Source organism: Eleginops maclovinus, chromosome 18 (assembly GCF_036324505.1).
Source record: "Eleginops maclovinus isolate JMC-PN-2008 ecotype Puerto Natales chromosome 18, JC_Emac_rtc_rv5, whole genome shotgun sequence".
Taxonomy (NCBI): Eukaryota; Metazoa; Chordata; class Actinopteri; order Perciformes; family Eleginopidae; genus Eleginops; species Eleginops maclovinus.
The window spans coordinates 12772699-12793129 of record NC_086366.1 but is presented as its reverse complement, the minus strand read 5'-3'; the positions used below and the strand labels follow the sequence as shown (position 1 = coordinate 12793129).

General features: G+C 43.1%; 2 protein-coding genes across 3 annotated transcripts in view; one reads left to right on the top strand and one right to left on the bottom strand.

Moving 5' to 3' along the window:
• The first annotated feature begins 80 nt into the window (after positions 1 to 80).
• Positions 81 to 10987, top strand: ppp2r1bb (protein phosphatase 2, regulatory subunit A, beta b). Its single transcript, XM_063907294.1, has 15 exons — positions 81 to 293; positions 941 to 1031; positions 1202 to 1302; positions 1673 to 1905; positions 2095 to 2242; positions 2339 to 2494; positions 3975 to 4089; positions 4217 to 4287; positions 5452 to 5586; positions 6960 to 7133; positions 7284 to 7344; positions 8736 to 8890; positions 9041 to 9183; positions 9280 to 9371; positions 9459 to 10987. The coding sequence occupies exons 1-15, from the start codon at positions 216 to 218 to the stop codon at positions 9473 to 9475; spliced, it is 1770 nt and encodes a 589-aa protein (XP_063763364.1). The 5' UTR covers positions 81 to 215; the 3' UTR covers positions 9476 to 10987.
• A 4656-nt stretch (positions 10988 to 15643) lies between these two features.
• Positions 15644 to 20431, bottom strand: part of sik2b (salt-inducible kinase 2b) — a 45674-nt gene continuing 40886 nt past the window's right edge. The window contains exon 15 of one of the 2 annotated variants that reach the window (XM_063906405.1): positions 15644 to 19980. In XM_063906405.1, the coding sequence (XP_063762475.1) occupies positions 19332 to 19980 (649 nt within the window). In that variant the 3' untranslated portion in view covers positions 15644 to 19331. The remainder of the gene's footprint in view (positions 19981 to 20431) is intronic. The other variant, XM_063906406.1, reaches the window with a different exon arrangement.

Genomic DNA, 20431 nt, shown 5'->3' with positions numbered 1-20431 from the left:
TAAATTCTATTTATTTATTTGACTGGCAGTTTTTCCTATTTCCTTCTTTTTGAGTGATTTTTGTTAAATTAGGATTGTTCCTTTGCGGTTTTCTCAGCGGCGTCCTGAAGGCAGCAGCAACAGCGCAGTATCGGAGGAGGGAGGGCCCTGCAGTCGCTCCTCTCAGAAACAGAAACCCCGTAGCACAGCAGCGCCATTCAAAAACAGTATCCAAAATGGCAGGAGCTGATGGAGACGACTCTCTCTACCCTATCGCCGTTCTCATTGATGAACTGCGAAATGAGGATGTTCAGGTAATAACACAAGATTTGACTTCTTTTCGTACTATTTATTGTTCTGTTAAATTGGACCATGTTCACGTATTCCAGGCGCGCATTTGATTAGCAGCTAGCTAACTAGCCCAAGCTAACGTCCCCGGGCCTATGGGATATGTCTACCGGGCGCACCCTGCTTTTCTAACCTTGTTGATTTGCTGTCATGATTTAATGCATACATAGTCAATCTGGGGAAATGTGATTGTGATTGTTGTATTTACTGAAATGTAAAGGTAACAAAAACGATGTGACAAGCTATCTAAGTCGTTGGTTTAGCTACTAGCGTTGACGCTTCGTATCCCGGGATGCTAGCTGATTGACTATAGAGTGCAATCACAACAACCGGGCGTTCAAGGCCGCAGTGGGTAGAGTATGTTCAGTCGGGTTATTCCTTGTCAATGGACGTAAAGCTATTGTTTGGATACATATCGTAGTTTTTTGAAATGCTGTTAGCTAGCTAGCTATTTATTTTTAAGACGTTAACCGTCACTGAGATTGGACGCTACCTTCACTGATGTACTTTTCTTGTGAGTCATTATACTTGGGCTAGCTGGGTATTGTAATGTTAAACGTGCTTACACTTTAATGTGAACGCTTCACTCACGATTTGTCGATTTTGTGTACAGCTTCGCCTGAACAGCATCAAGAAGCTGTCCACCATTGCTCTGGCCCTTGGTGTTGAGAGGACTCGCACTGAGCTCCTTCCTTTCCTCACAGGTAATAAAGTGCATCATCTTACCCATAAAACAATCACCTGATGATCGACAAAAAGAGGTTATGACCTCAGTGTTATTTTCAAAGGGTCGTCACATTGAGACATTCTGTTTGTGTTGTACTGCAAGCTGTTGTGAAAAGTCATCATGTTTTTCCTTTCTGCAATCCCTCAGACACCATCTATGATGAAGATGAGGTGCTCTTGGCCTTGGCTGAGCAGCTTGGCAATTTCACTATGTTGGTGGGAGGGCCAGAAAATGTCCATTGTCTCTTGGTAAGTCACTGAACAGTTGTTTTCGATTAATGCTATGGCCACATAGACATAACATGAATATAATGATGTATCATTTCATGTCATAGCATTCTTAAGAAGAATAATTGATAGACTCATGGACATTTTTAATATCACCTGGCTTTTTAGCTTGGTGAAAGGAATTAAAACAAACAATTCAAAAGTTTGCTTAATTAATTACATTTTTTTTTTACCTAAACCAGAAATATTGTCTATGAAGAGCATAGACTATTGATGTTTTTGGCAATAGATTTAAAAAACACTACATATACATCCTCTTTTAATGTCTTGTCGTAGTAAATTTGAAAACATTCACCCTTGCTAACCTTTTTATTCTTTTTTGACTACACAGCCCCCTCTGGAGAGCCTGGCTACAGTGGAGGAGACAGTAGTCAGAGACAAGGCCGTGGAGTCACTGAGGAAGATCTCCCAGGAGCATTCTCCAGTTGACCTGGAGGTCCATTTCGAGCCTTTGGTCAAGCGGCTGGCTAGTGGTGACTGGTTCACTTCTCGCACATCTGCCTGCGGCCTCTTCAGCGTCTGTTATCCCCGTGTCTCCAGCACCGTCAAGGCCGAGATCCGCCAGTAAGTGGCTCAACAAAGACAAACCAATTTGACAGTGCTCTAAATATCGTATTTAAATGTTGTACATTGTGGTTATAAATGAGACTTGTAACTAGATATTGATGCCCACCTGATGTGATTGTTTTGTGTGTATAAAGGTTTGGTCAGTCAGATTTCAGTGATGTAATCTCTGTTTGTGGTTATCTCTAGGCATTTCCGCACCTTGTGCTCAGATGACACTCCTATGGTGCGTCGTGCTGCAGCATCTAAACTGGGGGAATTTGCCAAAGTCCTGGAGCTTGATTATGTGAAAAGTGACATCATTTCCCTCTTCACTGCTCTAGCCTCTGATGAGCAGGTATGTTTCCCTAATGACACCTTAAACTGCTGCTGAATTCTGCTTTCTGCATTACTCTCTGAACAAAAAGTGATCCAACTCCCTTTTTTTTACCAGGACTCTGTGCGGCTGCTCGCTGTGGAAGCTTGCGTCAGCATTGCCACTCTGCTGCCTCAGGAGGACCTTGAGACCCTGGTGATGCCAACCCTGCGCCAGGCTGCTGAAGACAAATCCTGGAGGGTCCGCTACATGGTTGCCGACAAGTTCTCTGAGGTAAGCAGCTGATTCCTTTTCTACTTTCTAAGGGTGCTCCAGTCAGTACTTTAATGCCCGATACCTGGAAACTGTATCAGCCTCACCAATATCAGGGTCAATATGAAGCTGACGGCTGGACACAACTGACACACAATAAGTGCTTCTCAAAAAAACAATCATGAAGAGAAGGGATATTAGGCAGAGGGAGAAAAGAGTAAACAAATGTCGAATGTAATGAGGTGCAGGTTGGAAAGTGTGGGCACATTTGGATGTGGAAGTAAATACTGACACTCGCAGTGAGAAATATTTCTTATGAAACGCGTGTGTGGGCTTTTGCTCGAGTCAGTACAACTGTATCTGTGGTCACAGTAAATTATAAAATCTGTGACTAGTAAAGCCAGCTGAAAGGTTCTTTAATATCAGTGTCCATGTTGAAGATCGATGACAATAGATGCTGTGTTACACTTGAAGATATAACATTTGTAGGCTCTTATAAATAGAGAACATGCAACAGTCAGTATGTCAAAATGTGGTTCAAGTTGTCATTTATCAGGGCTTCTGGCTAGTTCTCATTCATTTTGTAATAATGTGCTAGTCTGTAAAAATCCTGTCACAGACCCATCTCTGAACTGATTCCAGAGAGATAATAGTAATCTATAAAAATCCATCATTTACTGTAGTTATGACCAAAAACCCTTCCAAAAATGTCACTTGAGTTCTAAGTTACTAAGTTTCGGTTGTTACTATCTTTAACGTCTGATGCAGGACAATAAATATCCTGGTCTACTTCCTTTCCGTAGAGGGTCTAAAATCTTAGGAATGTTTAACTAAATGCGTGTTCGGTTGGAAAGTAATGTCTTTAAAAGTTGTTCCCATCAACTATTTAAATGGGACGTTAGTAAATCCATTGTCTCAAACATAATTTTATCTTAAACCTGACTTTGGCAAGATGGTTAACCCCAAGTTGCTCCCGATTGGCCGGCCAACTGTGTGTGAATGTTAGTCTGCTGAGCTTGTGGCACCTTTTTATATGAATGGCGACTTCTATACAAGTTTATTGTTTATTGTCCAGCAGTGGCTCAGTAAGTAGGGGCTTGGACTGGGAATCGTAGGGTCGCCGGTTCAAGTCCCCGAACAGACTTGAAATATGGAAGGTGGACTGCTACTTGGAGAGGTCCCAGTTCACCTCCTAGGCCCTGCTGTGGTGCCCTTGAGCAAGGCACCGGACACCTCCAATCCCCCCTCCCCATTGCTCCCCGGGCGCTGCACGATAGCTGCCCACTGCTCCTAGTACTAGGATGGGTTAAATGCAGAGGAACAATTTCAATGTGTGTGCTCTGCTGTGTGCATGCATGTGACTAATAAAGAGGGTTTCATCCTCCGATTCTATCTATTCTATAAGTGGGGTCGTAAATAATATGAATGCATTCCATGGGTTTTTGTGTTGAAATGTTCGCCACATGCTTATTAGGATATTGTTGCTTCTCTCCAAATCTAGCTCCAGAAAGCAGTCGGACCAGAGATCACCAAGAACGATCTGGTGCCGGCCTTCCAGAATCTCCTGAAGGACTGTGAAGCCGAGGTCCGTGCTGCTGCAGCAAACAAAGTCAAAGGTCAGCAAATAAAGCCAGAAAACTACCGCTGTAAATGGCATGAATTGAAGGGTTCAAATGAACTGGGTTCAGCTTCTTGTCCTGTACGTTTCATATTTGATTGACGGTGTGCTCTTTATTTTGTTAGAGTTCTGTGAGAACCTCCCAGAGGACAGCCGCGAGCAGATCATCATGACTCACATTCTGCCCTGTGTCAAGGTAAAATAAAAACAAACATTTTATAATTTGTTTGCTGCTTCATCTCAGTTTAACAAAACACTCTTTGAGATGCTCTGTGCTATTAAGCAAGGAAAAGGACTGGAGGCGTGTCTGTTTATAGTCTTCCCCGAAGGCTTTATGTAGAGATGTGGGGGTGGGACATCCTCTCAAAGGAAAGCTGGGGTGTTTGTTTTACAATTTAGCTGTTTAATTAATTAATTTTTATATATAATGTTGTCCATTCTCACTGATAAATCAGTAACTTGATAGCTGATATCTGACGAGTCCAACGGTTTGAAAATGATGATACAATATTACATATACCACTCATCGAGGTTTTGTTTACAAGTGTTTTTTCCCCCACCACATTTAGATGCCCATGATATCCAGATTTAGCAGTTGAGTAAAATATCAGTAGCTGGAAAAAAGTACCACGTTGTTAACTGAAATGTTTGAACAACACATTTGATGATATGGGATATGGGCACACTTCTAGGATCCTAAACATTGTTGCTGCTCTACAGTGAGGACCTGTGTTTGCTTTGATGCTCTGATGGCTGACCGCATACACTGAAACACCCATAGATGCCCACTAAGATACCCCTAGCTGCAAAAAATTGGGCATTGGTATGCAGCATTAGATGGTATAACACTGTTTCTGCGCCAGTGTTTGAACACCAGGGGGCACTGTTGTGTTTTGGATCAACAATAACTTCATTCGTGGTGCCTTTTACTAATCTTTTTTCATTTACTTGAATTAGTGGCAAGGGTTTACATCCAGTGAGATTCTTGGGTTTATACACTTGTTTGTATATGGTAGACGGTGTCACATAGGGTCATTCTGCTTATCCTGTTACCATATCACCAGTGGAACAGACTGACACACAACCTTTACAAAGCTGTACAAATCACTGAACATCTTTGAACCATTTTGAAGTTATATTATGCTATTTCAGTCTTAATCATATTTAACGTTCTTCCACCTCCAGGAGTGAACCGCAGGACTGTGTCCCACTCTGCTGCATATTTACACACGACGTCGATTATAGCCTCCCTCTCCGCAGTGTGTTGTGATTGTGACCAATAACAGTACTCTTGATGTTTGTTTACGTGCTTTGTGTCTTAACCATTTGTTGGTGCTGTCTCCTCTGTGTCTCTGTCCAGGAACTCGTCTCAGACACCAACCAGCACGTGAAGTCTGCCCTGGCCTCGGTCATTATGGGCCTTTCTACCATCCTGGGCAAGGACAACACAATAGAGCACTTACTACCTCTCTTCCTGGCTCAGCTCAAGGACGAGGTAAAGGAAATGCAGACGTCTAATAGTAGATTTCTCTTTTATACCTGGCAGGGATTGGTTTGGTAACATCCACATCAAAAGTTAATGTGAAGCTCATAGTTTGTCCAACTTTTTTTGATTGAAGTGATCCACACTTCTGAGTCAGGGTAGAGCCGTTTAGGTGCAGCCACCAGATGTACCTGGCTGAGTAGGAGGATGATTCATTGGGTTGGCAGCCAGACTGAACCCTTACCATTAGGATATTGGATTGTTGTGTCTAGAGGGAAGCATAATGAATAGCTGGACACCATGCAACTAGACGTCTTTGCTAGATGCATTTTAATTGTATTTAAGCAGAGAAGCTTTCCCCCCCAGCTGGCCATGTAGTATATACAATATTTTCTGAGTGTCGTTGAGTCTGCTTTGCATTCCAGTCATTTTGTCACTTTTTCAGCTATATGTTTCTGGAGCTGTCTAAGTTGATTTAGTCTGCGTGAAGTTAGCACGGACTGGGTTTAGGAGAAGAATGTACAAAAACATTCATGAGCTGATGCAACAGGTTCATCTGGAACAGCAGTAGCTCACAGCTGGTTCCATGAACACATCTCCACCACTTTCACAGATTGAGATGAGGCAGGAGTTTGGCAGGTTAGACTCAAATGTGTATATACATGTTTTGGGACGCTGGTGGCGGTCGGTTCTTTCCCTGCTCGCTTTTTGTCCTATTTAAAGATGGCCCCATTTCCTCACAGCTCGAACGCATCTCTAAGAGTGTCTAATTAGATTTGTCCGAACTGACAGCTTTGACTCGCACGTTTCCATGATTCAACGTGCTGAGGACAGCTGAAAGAGAGCACGATGGAGAACGTCTTGCAGATGTGCTATTAATTTAAAAGCTCACTTAGTTTAATTCATACCGTGACTTTTTTTTTTGGCTTCTCCTCAGTTCCCCCTCTCAACAACCCTGACGGAATATTTAAAATCTAAAAATTTTGTTAAGCCGTTTCAGTTGTTATGCTCTAATTCTAACTAAAGCAGATCTCCCTTTCAGGATCTTTCATAGAAACGTGCGTTACATGTCCTAGATGAAACTTCTTGGAAGTTAGTTTGTTTATAATGACTCGAGAATAGTAGAGAATGACATTAGGACACGTTCATATCAAGCTTAAATACTGATTAATTTAGATTTAGGTTTGAGGTTCGAAGGACCCCCAAACAATTGCTACACCCTACAGGTTCCTCTAGTGTGATCCTTAAAATTACCTGAAATATAAGTATCGTAATGACCCTTATATAAAGCATCCTGAGTAAATCTGTTCGGACAGCAGACTGCTTGTTTTGTATCGAAATACTTTGCTGTGATTAATGCGCTTTAAATAACTTTTCTGCCCCAGTGCCCCGAGGTGCGTCTCAACATCATCTCCAACCTGGACTGTGTGAACGAGGTGATCGGCATCCGTCAGCTCTCCCAGTCTCTGCTGCCGGCCATCGTGGAGCTGGCAGAGGACGCCAAGTGGAGGGTCCGCCTCGCCATCATCGAGTACATGCCCCTGTTGGCGGGACAGCTGGTGAGTCATTGAGTGTAGCAACACAGCGGAGACCCTTAGTGAATATGTTTTAAAGGTGTTTTTAAATGACTTCCATGTGTAGAATCAGAGCTTGTAGCAATGTGCGGACAGATGGGAAGTGCTCTGATCACACTGTGCATGTTTCCTCAGGGAGTCGAGTTCTTTGATGAGAAGCTCAACACCCTCTGTATGGCCTGGCTGATTGATCACGGTAAGGCACTCTTGTTGGCAGACGTATATAGGCTATATTTTTCAGATGTAACAAATTCTACAAGTGAAAAAACCTGCTGTTTATGGCAATATCTTTTTCCAAATAAGTCCAGGTGTTTTCCATTTTATTTCATTTATGTTCTCAAACAACAATCACCTCAGAAACATCCCGCACCTACTTCCTGGAGAAGGATTCCCAAATCACTCGCTCCTTAATTTTCCTGGATCATTGTATTTGTCTTCCCTCAGTACTCGGCAGCAGTCTGGTGCTTGAAGTCAAAACGGTTCTATTTGACTATCAATTCTTTCTGTCCTGCCTTTAGTCTTCCATATCTCAGAGCATCAGTCACCTGACCCCGGCCAGTTGGCAGACAGATGTCCTCTTATCAAGGTCATCTGGAATCTGTACTACAAAGTTTGACATCAGAATGATATAACCAGGGCACAGCTGTGCATTACTAACATTTGGGTCCCTCTGAGTGAGTTAATAACTGAGCTGGTTTATCCTGGGCTCCTCTCTCTCCTTAAACGGGTCTGAGACGATGATCCGTGTGTATTTCTGAACCAGTCTGCAGAACATCTCTCCCTGTTCCACCGGAGAACTTGGAGCTCTGTCTTTTGCATTCATTTCCACTCCGAGTATAAAGTGTTCTCTGCACATCAAGTTTTCCAATTAGAGACACACACACACTCACTATTGAGGACAAAGGGCCATCTGGGTTGTGTTGTGTGTCTTTAGCTGGGGTTAGGGCTGTGACACCCTTACGTAAGCTCTTCAGTGAAGGGCAGGACTACAGAAACCAGTACATAACCTTCCCTTTTATTGAAGACATCGTGTATCTTATATTTCACATGTCAATGTACTCGTGAGGATATCTGCTCCTCAGTTTTTACCCAGTATACTGAGTAAGGTCTTTAGATTTAGAAGACTTTTCATCATATGAATACTGTATACTCCGAGCAAACTAATTCAATATGTATTTTTGAAAATCCTAAAGGATAGAACTCGGAGGCCTTTATGATCTGTAAAGCATACAAAGAGTAAATGAATAGAGGACAGCACTTAAACCGCTTCTATGGATCAAATTGTTTGAAACCTGATTTTTACACGCTGTTGAAGTCATATAGCGTCTGCTTACAGTGTTCAGGGAGAAGGCAGAATAATTAGCAGGAAGCCAGTAAAAAGCAGAGCAATGAGTTTAAATACTTTAAACTTGTGTATCAAACACTAATTAGATGTTAATCTGCATGATAAAGACACACCGCAGTGATTCCCACAGTTTCTAAAGCAAATCCAGCTGTCTTTGAGCAATGTGAGGTCCTCTCTGCCGTGGAGGAAAATATGAAACCACAGCGCACCGTTGACGCAGATTGTTGTCTCTTATGTTCCAGTGTACGCCATCCGTGAGGCAGCCACCTGTAACCTCATGAAGCTGGTGGAGAAGTTTGGAGCCGAGTGGGCTCAGAACACCATCGTGCCCAAAGTGTTGGGCATGGCCAACGACCCCAACTACCTGCACAGGATGACCACTCTGTTCTGCATCAACGTGAGTCTTCGCAGCGTCGGACCTCTCATGTTAGAGTGACGTCCACACATTGTCCAATACTGTGGCGCGTCTTATCTGTACTGTTTACTGACCCTCTGTATTAGACTGATGCTAATGTTCCCTGTGAGTGACCCTTTGTCTGTGTCTCAGGCTCTGTCAGAGGCCTGCGGTCAGGACATCACCACTAAGCAGATGCTGCCGGTGGTCCTGAAGATGTCCACTGACCAGGTGGCCAACGTACGCTTCAACGTGGCCAAATCCCTCCAGAAGATCGGCCCCGTCATCGACAGCAAGTATGTTAGCTCAGCATCGTTCTATTGATCATCTCTCTCAAATCCAGAACCAGAAGGACAGTTTGTCTGATGCTTCTCCCCCTTTCTGTCCCAAAGTGCCCTTCAGACAGAAGTGAAGCCAGTGCTGGAGAAGCTGGCCACAGACACAGACATGGATGTCAAGTACTTTGCCCAGGAGGCCATCAGTGGTGAGTGTTCCTCTCTCCTATCATCATAAATGGATTTGACTTTACATGAATCATGGAATCTCATCCTGGTTTCCTCCCTCTCCACAGTTCTGGCCCTGGCATAACCACCCCACCATGGCTAACCCAGAGAAACCCCCCCACCCCCCACCCTCCCGAGAAAACAACGCAACAACACTTTTACGAGATATTTATTGATGTTCAGGAACAACTGGTAAATGTATAGAGAAAGCTGTTAACGATTGTTTTTATCGTTTTTCTTGATTTGTCCCTTTGTTTACTGTCCAGTAGTAGTCATGTCCACCCGTAGCCCGGGCTTCTGTGAGCCGTCCTCTCGCTGTAGACGGGTGCTTTAACAAAGGCATTTAGTGGTGCATGCTGACGAATGTGCTACTGTACTACCAAGACATCAAACCAGGCGCCCCCCCTCACACATTCCTCTCTCAAGTCCTCGCCCCGCTTTTGTACTTCCACATCAGTCGTTGTAGCTTTCAAAATGTCGCTATCTAGCTCTCTGTGCTAGCTCTCTGCTGCTGTGCTTCTCTCACAATGCTAGACTCCAACTTTGAGAAGGAGATGGTGCATCAAGCTGTTTATTTTGCTAAGCTTCCACCCAAGTCAGGCCTTTGATACTGCTCTCTTTTCGCGGAGACACTGCTGTGGCCCTCTGAAGAAGACATTTAAAAGTCTGTGGCAGGCCCTCTCCAAACCTGTTGTCTCTTCAACGCTTCACAGGTTCTGTAGAAAGCTCTGACAAAGTATTAATGGGTAATGTGCTTTACTGGAGGAAGTCTGAGGAGCTCAATGATAGCATGTACTTCAAATGTACGCTCAGACCAGGAATTACCTGCTGATGGGGACCATCCAAGCAAAGTGTTGCTCATAATTGTCCCTCAGTGGTTGTTGATGTACTAGGGTGGGAAGTAGTTGTGATTTTCTGCAATATGTTCTCAGCATTGCTCTTAATCTTTGTGCCAATTACTTTGATAAACTGGTGTTTTATTTTAGTTTGTCTGGGTAAACGGTTTTCTCCTGTTCTGTAAAACAACGGTGTTCTTTCTCTGTAAGGGACACTTTATTACTAGAACGTTAATGTGGTGGGTAAGCTAAATTGACTACAGCTGTAAGGGCCGTGGGATTAACACGTGTCCCTCTTTGTCCTGGAGCCCCCCGTCTCCCTTCCATCAATGCCAAGTCCTCCACTCGACCTGCAGTTTAAAAGCAAAGGGTCAGCAAACATAAAGGGCCACCCAAGGATTCCTGCTTAGAAACATCTACACGATGGAGAACAAGTGCGTGCTTTCAAAGAAAGAGGGATGGGGGGGCCATGGAGAATGTGTACGTAAGGCTGCATAATGTTTTATTATGGGGTGGGAGCTTGGGTGGATATGGGCGGGTTGAATAAATGTGTCTTCTGCGCTGATAAAGAAACGTTTGTTTTTCCCTGAACTACTCCCGCTGTTCCCTTCTCCTCTACCCTCCCCCTGTTCTCGAATAAATAAACCTTGATTGTTGATTGTCCTGTATCACGAAGACCATGCTTTTATTTTTACTTTAAATTCTCTCCACATTGAGATGCTCTACTACTGTATCTTGATCTGAATAAACTAACAAACAAACTGCTGTATCTGCTTTTTCATAAGTTGACTCCAAACATTTCATTTTAAATATAAATGTGATTTTTATAGCATCATATAATATGTTTGTCAAAGCTGACAATAACTTTTGAGTTGATCATTATGAACCAACACATCTGGAAAAGAGTGAATGTGTTTTATTGGCTTGTTTTTAAGCAGACACATTGGCTTTGGTTAGGTGTTGCAGTCGTTTCCCTCCTGGGAACACTGTCACAGTTCTCTTGCAGACGTTCCTTAAGGTTTCTCACTGCATTCATGATGTGCTTTACCAAACATGTGTATGCACTGCAATAAAAAAAAAGAAAAGCTTTTAGGTCTCAGTAATGGGGTCAAATGGGGTGTTTTCACTGAGTACGGCAGCTGGGCCACTGAGATGAGGCATATTGTCTCAAGTTATAAGTTAGCAAAATGAAACTGTAGGTAAGTTATGATTGATCCTTGAATGGCAGCTCTCCATAGGGTTTTATTTATGTTACTAAAGTGTTTGCAGCTCATTCTGTAAAACCGAAGCCTCAGACAGCTTTAAGGGAAATATGAAAGGTATATTTCGATCTTATGCTAAAAGGATTCCTTATCAACAATAGATTTTTGAAAAGATTTTTTCAACTTTAACTGAATTAATCAGGAAAATGGGCTTATTCACACCTGAATTCCACTGTGTAATATATGTCTAAATACATATTAAAGAAGCACAATATAAAAAAAACTCAAGTTCAATGTGTGGGCCGTATTCCATTATACTGTTTGAACTGGCTCAGGGCCACAGTTGGTCCCGGGGCCATAGTTTGGACAACCCTGCAGTAGAACATCCAGTATCAAAAATGGCCTAATCATACCTTATCTGTAACTACCTGTCTTCTGTGTTGTAAAATGTGAAGTTCATGAATGGTAAATACTGTCGGCTTTGTAACAATATCCCTTTAATGGGGGGGGTACAGTGTAGCCTCTTAGCCTGTAAATGACACAAGAAAATGTGGGATTCATTTCACATGTTCCTGGTCTCTTATTTGGTTAGCCCTGACTGTGGGCGTCTGCTGTGGAGATGAAAGCGCAGGGAATCCTGCAGAGCGGGTCAGGATCTGCAGCTGACACCTGCCCTCACACTGACTACTGCCGGGGAGAGGAATGCCGCAAAATAAGGGCTGGGCTGAGAAAGACTTCTTAAGCATGTGTAGTTTGGATGTATGAACAACGTGCAACATATCGTCTACTACCTGCAGCAGACATTGTGAGCAATTAACAGAAGATTAGGGTGATAAATCTCATGTCAGAGATCTTTATGAGAACCTTCCTTTTTTAATCTCCTCAAATCTCCAGTCCTCCTTGGAGCCATGTGTCCTCCCAGCCCTTCGATTGTATTTACCTCAGCTCCAGCGCACATTAGACACTTCCTCTGTAATATAAATGTAATTCACAGGTTGGGGCAGCTGCTGTGTGTCAGCACATTTTGCTACAGCGAGACCACCTCGAGAGCTATTGCTTTATGTGAGGTGGGAGGAGGATTGCTGCTTGACCTTTGAGACACATAACCACACTTTTCACTTAAAAAAAATCATATTCCAACTTTTTTACTGTTTTTTTAATGACAACTGGAAATCTTCATTAAAACACGATTAGTTGAGGGCCAGCCCCCCCAACCTTCCAAATCTGCTTGGGTTCACAAGGCCGTAATGAAACAGCAGCAACCTATTTCTCTGTATGTCGTTCCTGTTATTTGGGGGGGATTTTCAGCAGCCAGAGCCCTTGACTGTGCTGAGAGCCCTGACGTCAATGCAGCTGCCTCCCAGGACTGTGTCATTTATAATGAAAGGAGTCAAGCAAGCCCCCACACAGCATGGCGCGCACACACACACACACACACACACACACACACACACACACACACACACACACACACACACACACACACACACACACACACACACACACACACACACACACACACACACACACACACACACACACACACACACACACACACACACAGTGAGGTCAGATGCTCTCACTGTGACGACTGACAAACATCAGTCGGGGAGAAGGAGAGCGCTGGCAGACACATTTTCCTTAAGTCACCTTGTCACTTCAGCTCCCCCTCTCTTTATTCTGTCATCCTACAGCGAGGCAGCAGGGGTTTATAAACCTCACAAACTCACTACTCCAGATAATATCAGTCCAAGGATAGCTCAAGAAGAGTGTGTGACTCTTGGCTTGGCTGTAACATCCAGCCTCGAGCCTGAAGGAGACCATTTTTTTCCAGGCACTTCTGGGTCATCTGTACTGGGATTTCCAACCCTGTCCATCTGCTGGCTGCATGTGTTTAGCTTGTGTTCAGAGACTCAGGATTGAAGCTGCATAAAGGGGGACACATGCATATGAGTGCTGTATGACCTTCAAGGAACACCTGAATTTATATAAGAAAGCAGAGGCTAAGCAGAGGGTTTCTGAATGCAGTTTCTTCCTTGCATTGCAGTATGTTTCCATTTTTTACATTAATGAATACATTTTCTGTGCAGCTCTAATCCTGAAAAGTGCTGTGATCCCCTGCTCTAAAAAAGACGCAGTAGGATGTTGTCATCCACCCTCCTCCTGTTGTCATAGCAACCATTGATGTCATTACAGTATACTTTGGCCTGATGAGTGAATAGGACTCGGATATTCTGATAGTTTATTGAAGAAAAAGAAGATTACGGCTGTCTTTTCCCAGATCAGCTTTCTTTTCTCTGTCTGTTCCCTGAAGAGCGCCTGTGACAGACAGTCTGCTGAAGGTCTCAATGGCAGACAAAGCCACAGGATACATATACTGGCTATAAATAACTACACTTCAATAGAAATCGCTGCTGTCTGAAAGGGAAATTTGCTACGAGGTTATCAAATATAGGATGACAGTGTGCCAATACCTTTTCACGTTTCATCTGGTGGTGTTTCTTTCTGGAGCAGGAGGTGTTGAGGTTTTTGATCTTGGATTGATCCCATTTATTAAATTTTTAAGCACTGTCTCGCAGCCCTGTTCAGAGTCAAATTCACTTTGCATTATAAGCAACAGATGCAAACTGTGAGGCTAAGCTGACTGAAATCTGATCAGCACGAGTGTGACCCATCCCATGTTTCAGATTATCAGTTTGCACATGGTCTGATCCCAGGAAAATAAATGAGACCCTGGTTTCCATGAAGCCCCCCCTCCCTTAGCTACTCTGGTAGTGTATTAGCTGGATTAGCTGTCCTGTGTGTGGGTTGATTGGATTGAGCATTCACTCTTATGATCCTTTCCAAACAACAGGGACAAACCTCTGCTCTAAGCAACATAGAGGCATGCTTTCATTTTGTAGTGGCAGTATTTCAGCCTGAATGTATTCCCAGTCTTCAGCCTTCTTCACAGATGTGAAGCTGAGGTCAACCAATCAGAGGACTCAGCTCAGGACAGGCCTCCTCCAGCTGCACTTTACTATCAGGAAAATGTGTTTGAGTTTGATGTAGTTTGATAAACATTGACAGGCAGTCGCCATGGAGGTGATGTCAGATCAGTGATCTCAGCCACCGGTCAAGGTCTCGGGGTTTATCAGTGCTGATGAATTATTCAGTCCCTCCTCCTGCCTATAAACACTTGGTATAAAAGCCTGCAAAATGCTGCAGAGTCTAACAGCTAGTTGCACAAAATGGATGTGAGCTTAGTCGTCTGGAAGATGATTTTAAGAGGAAATGTGGTTACTTTTTTCTTTTATATCAAGACAGGTGTGTTTCAGTCTACATAATCCATGCTGTTTTAGAAGAGTATGCCAGTCTTAGAAAAAACGTGCAGATGGTTTTGTTCTCAATCTCTGAGATTTCTTCTCAGCTGCTGCTCTTGGTTTCGGTGGAAGGACTTTTAGAGTTCTGGGAAAGTGAGCCTGTGAATTGTTCAGTAAGGCAGTTCTGGAAACACCATATTGTTCCACATGATGGTGTTGACAAGTAGATTGATACTCATTGCTGCTCTTTTGTCTTCTCACCTGTAAGTCAGTACAGCTGGGTAGAGCCACCTGCCTCGGGATGATTCAGTCCAGGTATGATGTAATTTACGTGTGAAAACTCATCATGTATAAAACTCTTGACAACTGACTACACATCTGTCATCTCCTGTACACTTGACTGGAAATATTTGTTTGCAGTTAAAGTCTTTAGAGAATACAAATATTTAAATGACGGGTCCGGTACAGCAGCTTCTGTCGGATCAACGGCATTAGGAGCTTTAGTTCTGGTTGCAAAGACTTCTGGTTCAGCTGTGACTCAGTTTATATGGAGCACTTGGTTTGAATTTTTCCAGGTCATTAACCCACGCCTACACCATGCAACCCTGGGGTGCTATCAGACAGCTGCAGTATGTACTTACAGGAAAATGTCATTTTGTGGAGAAGGTAGCAGAGTGTGTGTGTGTGGTAGGAGACACTTCAATAACCAGGAGGAACACAAACAGCAGCACAAAAAAAACACAGACAATATTTTTATGTTCAATAAACCTTTTTTTTTTAATCTCAACAGCAAGTTAGCTTATGTGTGGTCAACATCAATGAAGGTAAATATAAAACTGGTTTTCTATCAATAGATTGATGTTTTTGTTTCATCAGCTGGAGGTGAAATTATCATACTTGGAAACACGTCCACTAGAATCTTCATGACTTTATTCTTCAACTAGAGAAATATTGCTATAATACTTTTAAATGGTATACACTGATTGACCAACGAGAAAAAGCACGGCAGAGAAGCAGACAAAGAAGCTCCAAAACTCCACACGGTGGGTCGTACAGGGAAACTTCTGAGGGACTTTGGTTTTGTACCTTTGTAAAACCTGGCTCTACTTATTTTTGGGAAGAAAACAAAAAAAGTAATGAGAAAATAAATGATAAAAAGGGTCCAACCAGAAATAATGGTGCAATTGAAAATCTTAATTCAGATTAAAAATACGAAAAAGTAAAAAGGCACACTGAACACTTTTCACGTTCAACACAAAATTCACCTTGGTGCACCAAAGATTCACCACACCACTAATTTATACAAAGATCACTCGCCGTAAACCGACAAGTGTTTCTCTTTCTTGGATTAAAATAAACAATCAGATAAAGTGTTACTGTGTCTGGTCTTTCTTTGAAAGAAATGTGTTTTGTGTCCATTATTGTCGGGGAAGAGAGAGAGGAGAAAGGGGTTTCCTACAGATTAGAGTTTGTTGATCTGCCAGGAAACAGCAAACCTTTTCCCACCTCCTCCTCTCTAGCTACATCTCTTCTTCCCCTTGTTGTCAAAGTGCTCCAGTATTCAACTTCCACAGATCATCTTGTAGCTGTTCTAGCCTGACCATTGAAAAATGAAAGCAAACAATCACAATCAAATAAAGGCGAAATCCACCCTTTGATATTTTAACAGTGCCATTTATCGACAATATTAGTGTTGCGTTAACCGCGTTGTACTCTAGTTCATTCCCATTCTAAAAAGGGACATTTCTAACATAACCAACGAACTGGGTGTGAGCTTATTCCTGTCATTAAATACCGGTGTATGTCCATATAAACCTTTAGCATTTGTATATTTTAGGGTGGAACTATTAACGAACCACAAGACCTGTTTTTCAACATGACTGCAGCGCACTGGTCTGTCAAGGCCATTGTTGTTGGGTTGTGAGTATCTATGCCCTTTTGACTTTTAAATGTCAAGGCTAAATGGTGACTTAAACTCAATTTGATGTCATATAGATCAATTATAAAGAGGATTAAAAAAGTGCATCACTGAAGAAGAAAAGTACACTTTGCAGTAGAGCCAATATAGGAAGTCAAAAAATAATTCAGCTACAATAGTGTCTTTTCTGTCTTGTTTCTTTGCCGGAAAAGACTTAGCCTTGTGAGAAAACTAAATATGTGGGCAGTTCGTCAAATAAAACTGAATTTGTTAATTTGAGCCCTGAGAAATAAGAATAAGTGTTGACCAATTGATACATTAAAAAAAGCCACAGAAACTGTGATCATTAGTTGCTAGGTTAATTAGCTGTGAGACTGTTAAAAGCATCTTAAGGTGGATTTTCCTTTAAGTCTCGCACAGGACTGCAACCACAGTTGGTCCACATTTCCAAGCCATTGTTTAAGACTGTTTACTTCAACTATCGAGGCTCAGAGGCAAACCAACTCCCCAGAGTCTGTTGTGAACTCTCACATATCTTAGTCTAGTCTACAGGCTGAGAGCAACAGTCTTGTTTTGAAGGCTAATCTGACAAACACTTGGACAGTTTAACCCACAACCACTGAAGGTCGGGCTGTCTGGCAGATGGTCGCAGTCCAATAACCTCATCTCAACCCTATGATGTTGACTCTCCTGTTATTCCAATGAAAAGCAGTTGTTTTTAGAAATCTGTCAGAGAAGATACGTCTGTGCGTTTCAAGTAGATTGAACACAGTCTATGTGCTGTAAAAAACTAAAATCTCATGTTTCTAGTTTGCTGTCAGTCAAAGAGCGGCGGTGAGCCGGTAGTCTAAATCCAGTGTCAGGTGACTGATGTTCGGTCGGTCTTTGTCTCACAGCGGCCTCAATGTCAGAGAGAAAAACATTCTTTCATGAAACCTAATGCAGAGGATTTTCAGCGGGTCAATTCATTAAAATAAACATGATTCATTATTAAAACACCACAGAGGCATGACTAGAGCATCGAGGATGTAAACCAGAATTAATCAAAAAGCTACAACTGTGCTCTGCGCGGAAAAAGCACAGTTTTTGTTATTCTGAGAGGAGACGTGATGGAGGCAGAACATTTGAAGAAGTGTGAACACACACACACACACACACACACACACACACACACACACACACACACACACACACACACACACACACACACACACACACACACACACACACACACACACACACACACACACACACACACACACACACACACACACACACACACACACACACACACACACACACACACACACACCCCTGCACTTCCAGGGCCAGGGAGGGGAGGGGAGGGATTATCTCCTGGTTACATCATCGGCTCAAGTGATGTCACTGCTGATGACTCAGAGGTCCCCAGGAACCAATCAGAGTTGGCTGTACAGGTGAGGCTTCCATTCATAATCCCTCAACATTAAGGATTAATATTGCTTCAGTATTGCCACAAAAATAGAATAATATTGACTGTCTAAAACAACGCTACTTCTCAACCAACCACATTAATTACATCAGCCCTCATTTATCAGGCAAACGCATGACCCACAATTCAGCTGTTATATATATATATGTGTGGCCATGTGGCTGGTCATCATCCCCATGAGACCTGGCAGGTGTGTGTTTGATTTAATGTACAGGTGGAAAAAAAGCAGTTCAGTAGTGTAGGAAATCAATCAGGATCAGTAGTTACAATTTATAAAAACACAAAGAAAAACAGCAAATATTATTTATGTCACGACGCCTACACAAAAGTCTGAGGCAACAGAATCGTGTGGTATCTATTATTTTCACTCATGTTGCAGCTTTGAAAGAAGTTTGCGCTGGTTATAGTGGAAGCTTAAGGTATTTGTTTAGGAAAATGACAAAACCTGATGATTTTTAGGAGTAGTTATGTATGTGTTAGTGTTGAAAGCTTGAATACAGTCATGACATTAGCCTTGCACTCACATTAGTTTGTAAAATCAGTTGTATAAAATGGAGAAAAAAATGTTAACACTTGAATTTGCGGCGATGTTCATGGTACCGTGATAAATGAGGGCTATTTCCTGTTGTTCAGTTGTTTTTTTATCTACTGAAACAGAAAAAAGAAATCCACAGAAGTCTAGAAGAACAAGTAGAATCAGTCTATTGTTGATGGTGTCCTATTTAAATACAAAAGCACTGCCAGCCATTGTCCTTATGGTTGTCTGACAGTCAGTCCTAAATGAGTTCACTTCCAAACCATTTCTAGGTGAAATGCCGCGCCCTGGCAGCCTGCAGGATGTGCAGGCCTCTCCCGGCTGCACGACGCAGTCCTCACGGGTGTCAGCGTGTCCGCGACAACAGCCTCACCAAGTCGGCATGGCAAAGCTCTGATTGTGCCAGATATGACCTGTTCCTGCCTCACAGAGCTGATGAGAACAGAGGAATAGAGGGAGAAAGGAAGGTATGCTGAGGGAGGAACGTGGCAGAAAGGTTGTCTGATGTTCATCACCACTAGGAAATGAAGTTTGTATTAGTCATACAAAAATGAACCCTTTTCCTTCCCTATTGCTACGCATATGGCCTCCACTTATATCTCCATTCTCTCTGCTCTTAGTGCTGTAAAGGTTTTTCATTGCTTAATACTGCTTTCTATTAACCCCTTTAGCTGGCTTTAGTTGACCAGTACAAAGCCGTGCTGGGAGTCTACTGTCTCCATCATCTCACTATCCAGGCCCTGCAGCTCAGGCAGGCCCAGGCCCTCTGTATGCCCCGGACCAGCCAGACCCCCGGCCTCATCGTCTCCTGGAGGAGGGAGGTGCAACAAAGCAGGGTCCAGCAGGAACTCGGACTGGTCTGGGTGAAGCCCCTCAAAGGAAGGCCCAAGGACCTGCTGCTCACAGCCTACAGGGTAGCTGAAGCCCAGGCCGCTGGCACAGGCATCATGAGGAAGGGGATGGTGGAGCTGGTGGTGGAGGTGAGATCCAGGGGGGAGCTGTTGGGTGTAGTGGTGGTGGCTCATGTAAGGATCATAAACCAGGCCCTGGCCCGGCTCCATCAAGGAGCTCATGCTGTGGGGGTGGCTGAAGGGAGGCGAGGGCTGGGGACTGCCCTGCTGCTGGGGCTGAGGCTGGTGGGCGGCTGACATAGGGGGGCCCTGAGGGGAACCCTGAGACGCTGCTGGGTCCAGACCAGGGCCGCCTGTCGGGTAGGATCCTTCAGCTATCTGCATCTGGTTGAAGTAGACCGGTAGCCCCATGCCCTGGGACTGCTGCAGGTACATCCTCTTCTGGTTCAGTCTGTGGGGAGCGCAGCAGACCCCACTTAGAGAAAAATCACTTTGAATTAACAAAAGGAGGACTAACAAAGGTAGAAACATGTTGTGGACATAACATTTAGCCTGGTCCCACAACATCAAGTTGCTGCCAACACCAGTAATCTGTCTGGTGATTATTTATGGTTTGAAAAACTGTCGACCAATCAGAGTTTAGTAGATGAGAGTGAGAATTGGGGCAACTTCTTCCTACAGAGCTAGATTTCTTCTAGTTTATATCCAAGAAAAATAACGAGAAAAATAATGAAAAGCGTGAATGAGTTTGAAGCAGCTATTTACATATTGATTTGATAATGAAAATGTTGACTACCATATCAATTGTTACTAAAGTTAAGTCAAAACATAAAGAAAAGAACCCCCTTTTTACTTTAAATCAGCAAAACTTAAACGAAAGACTGATGTAAAACAAAATATAATTTCAGTCTAAATATCAGGTACAG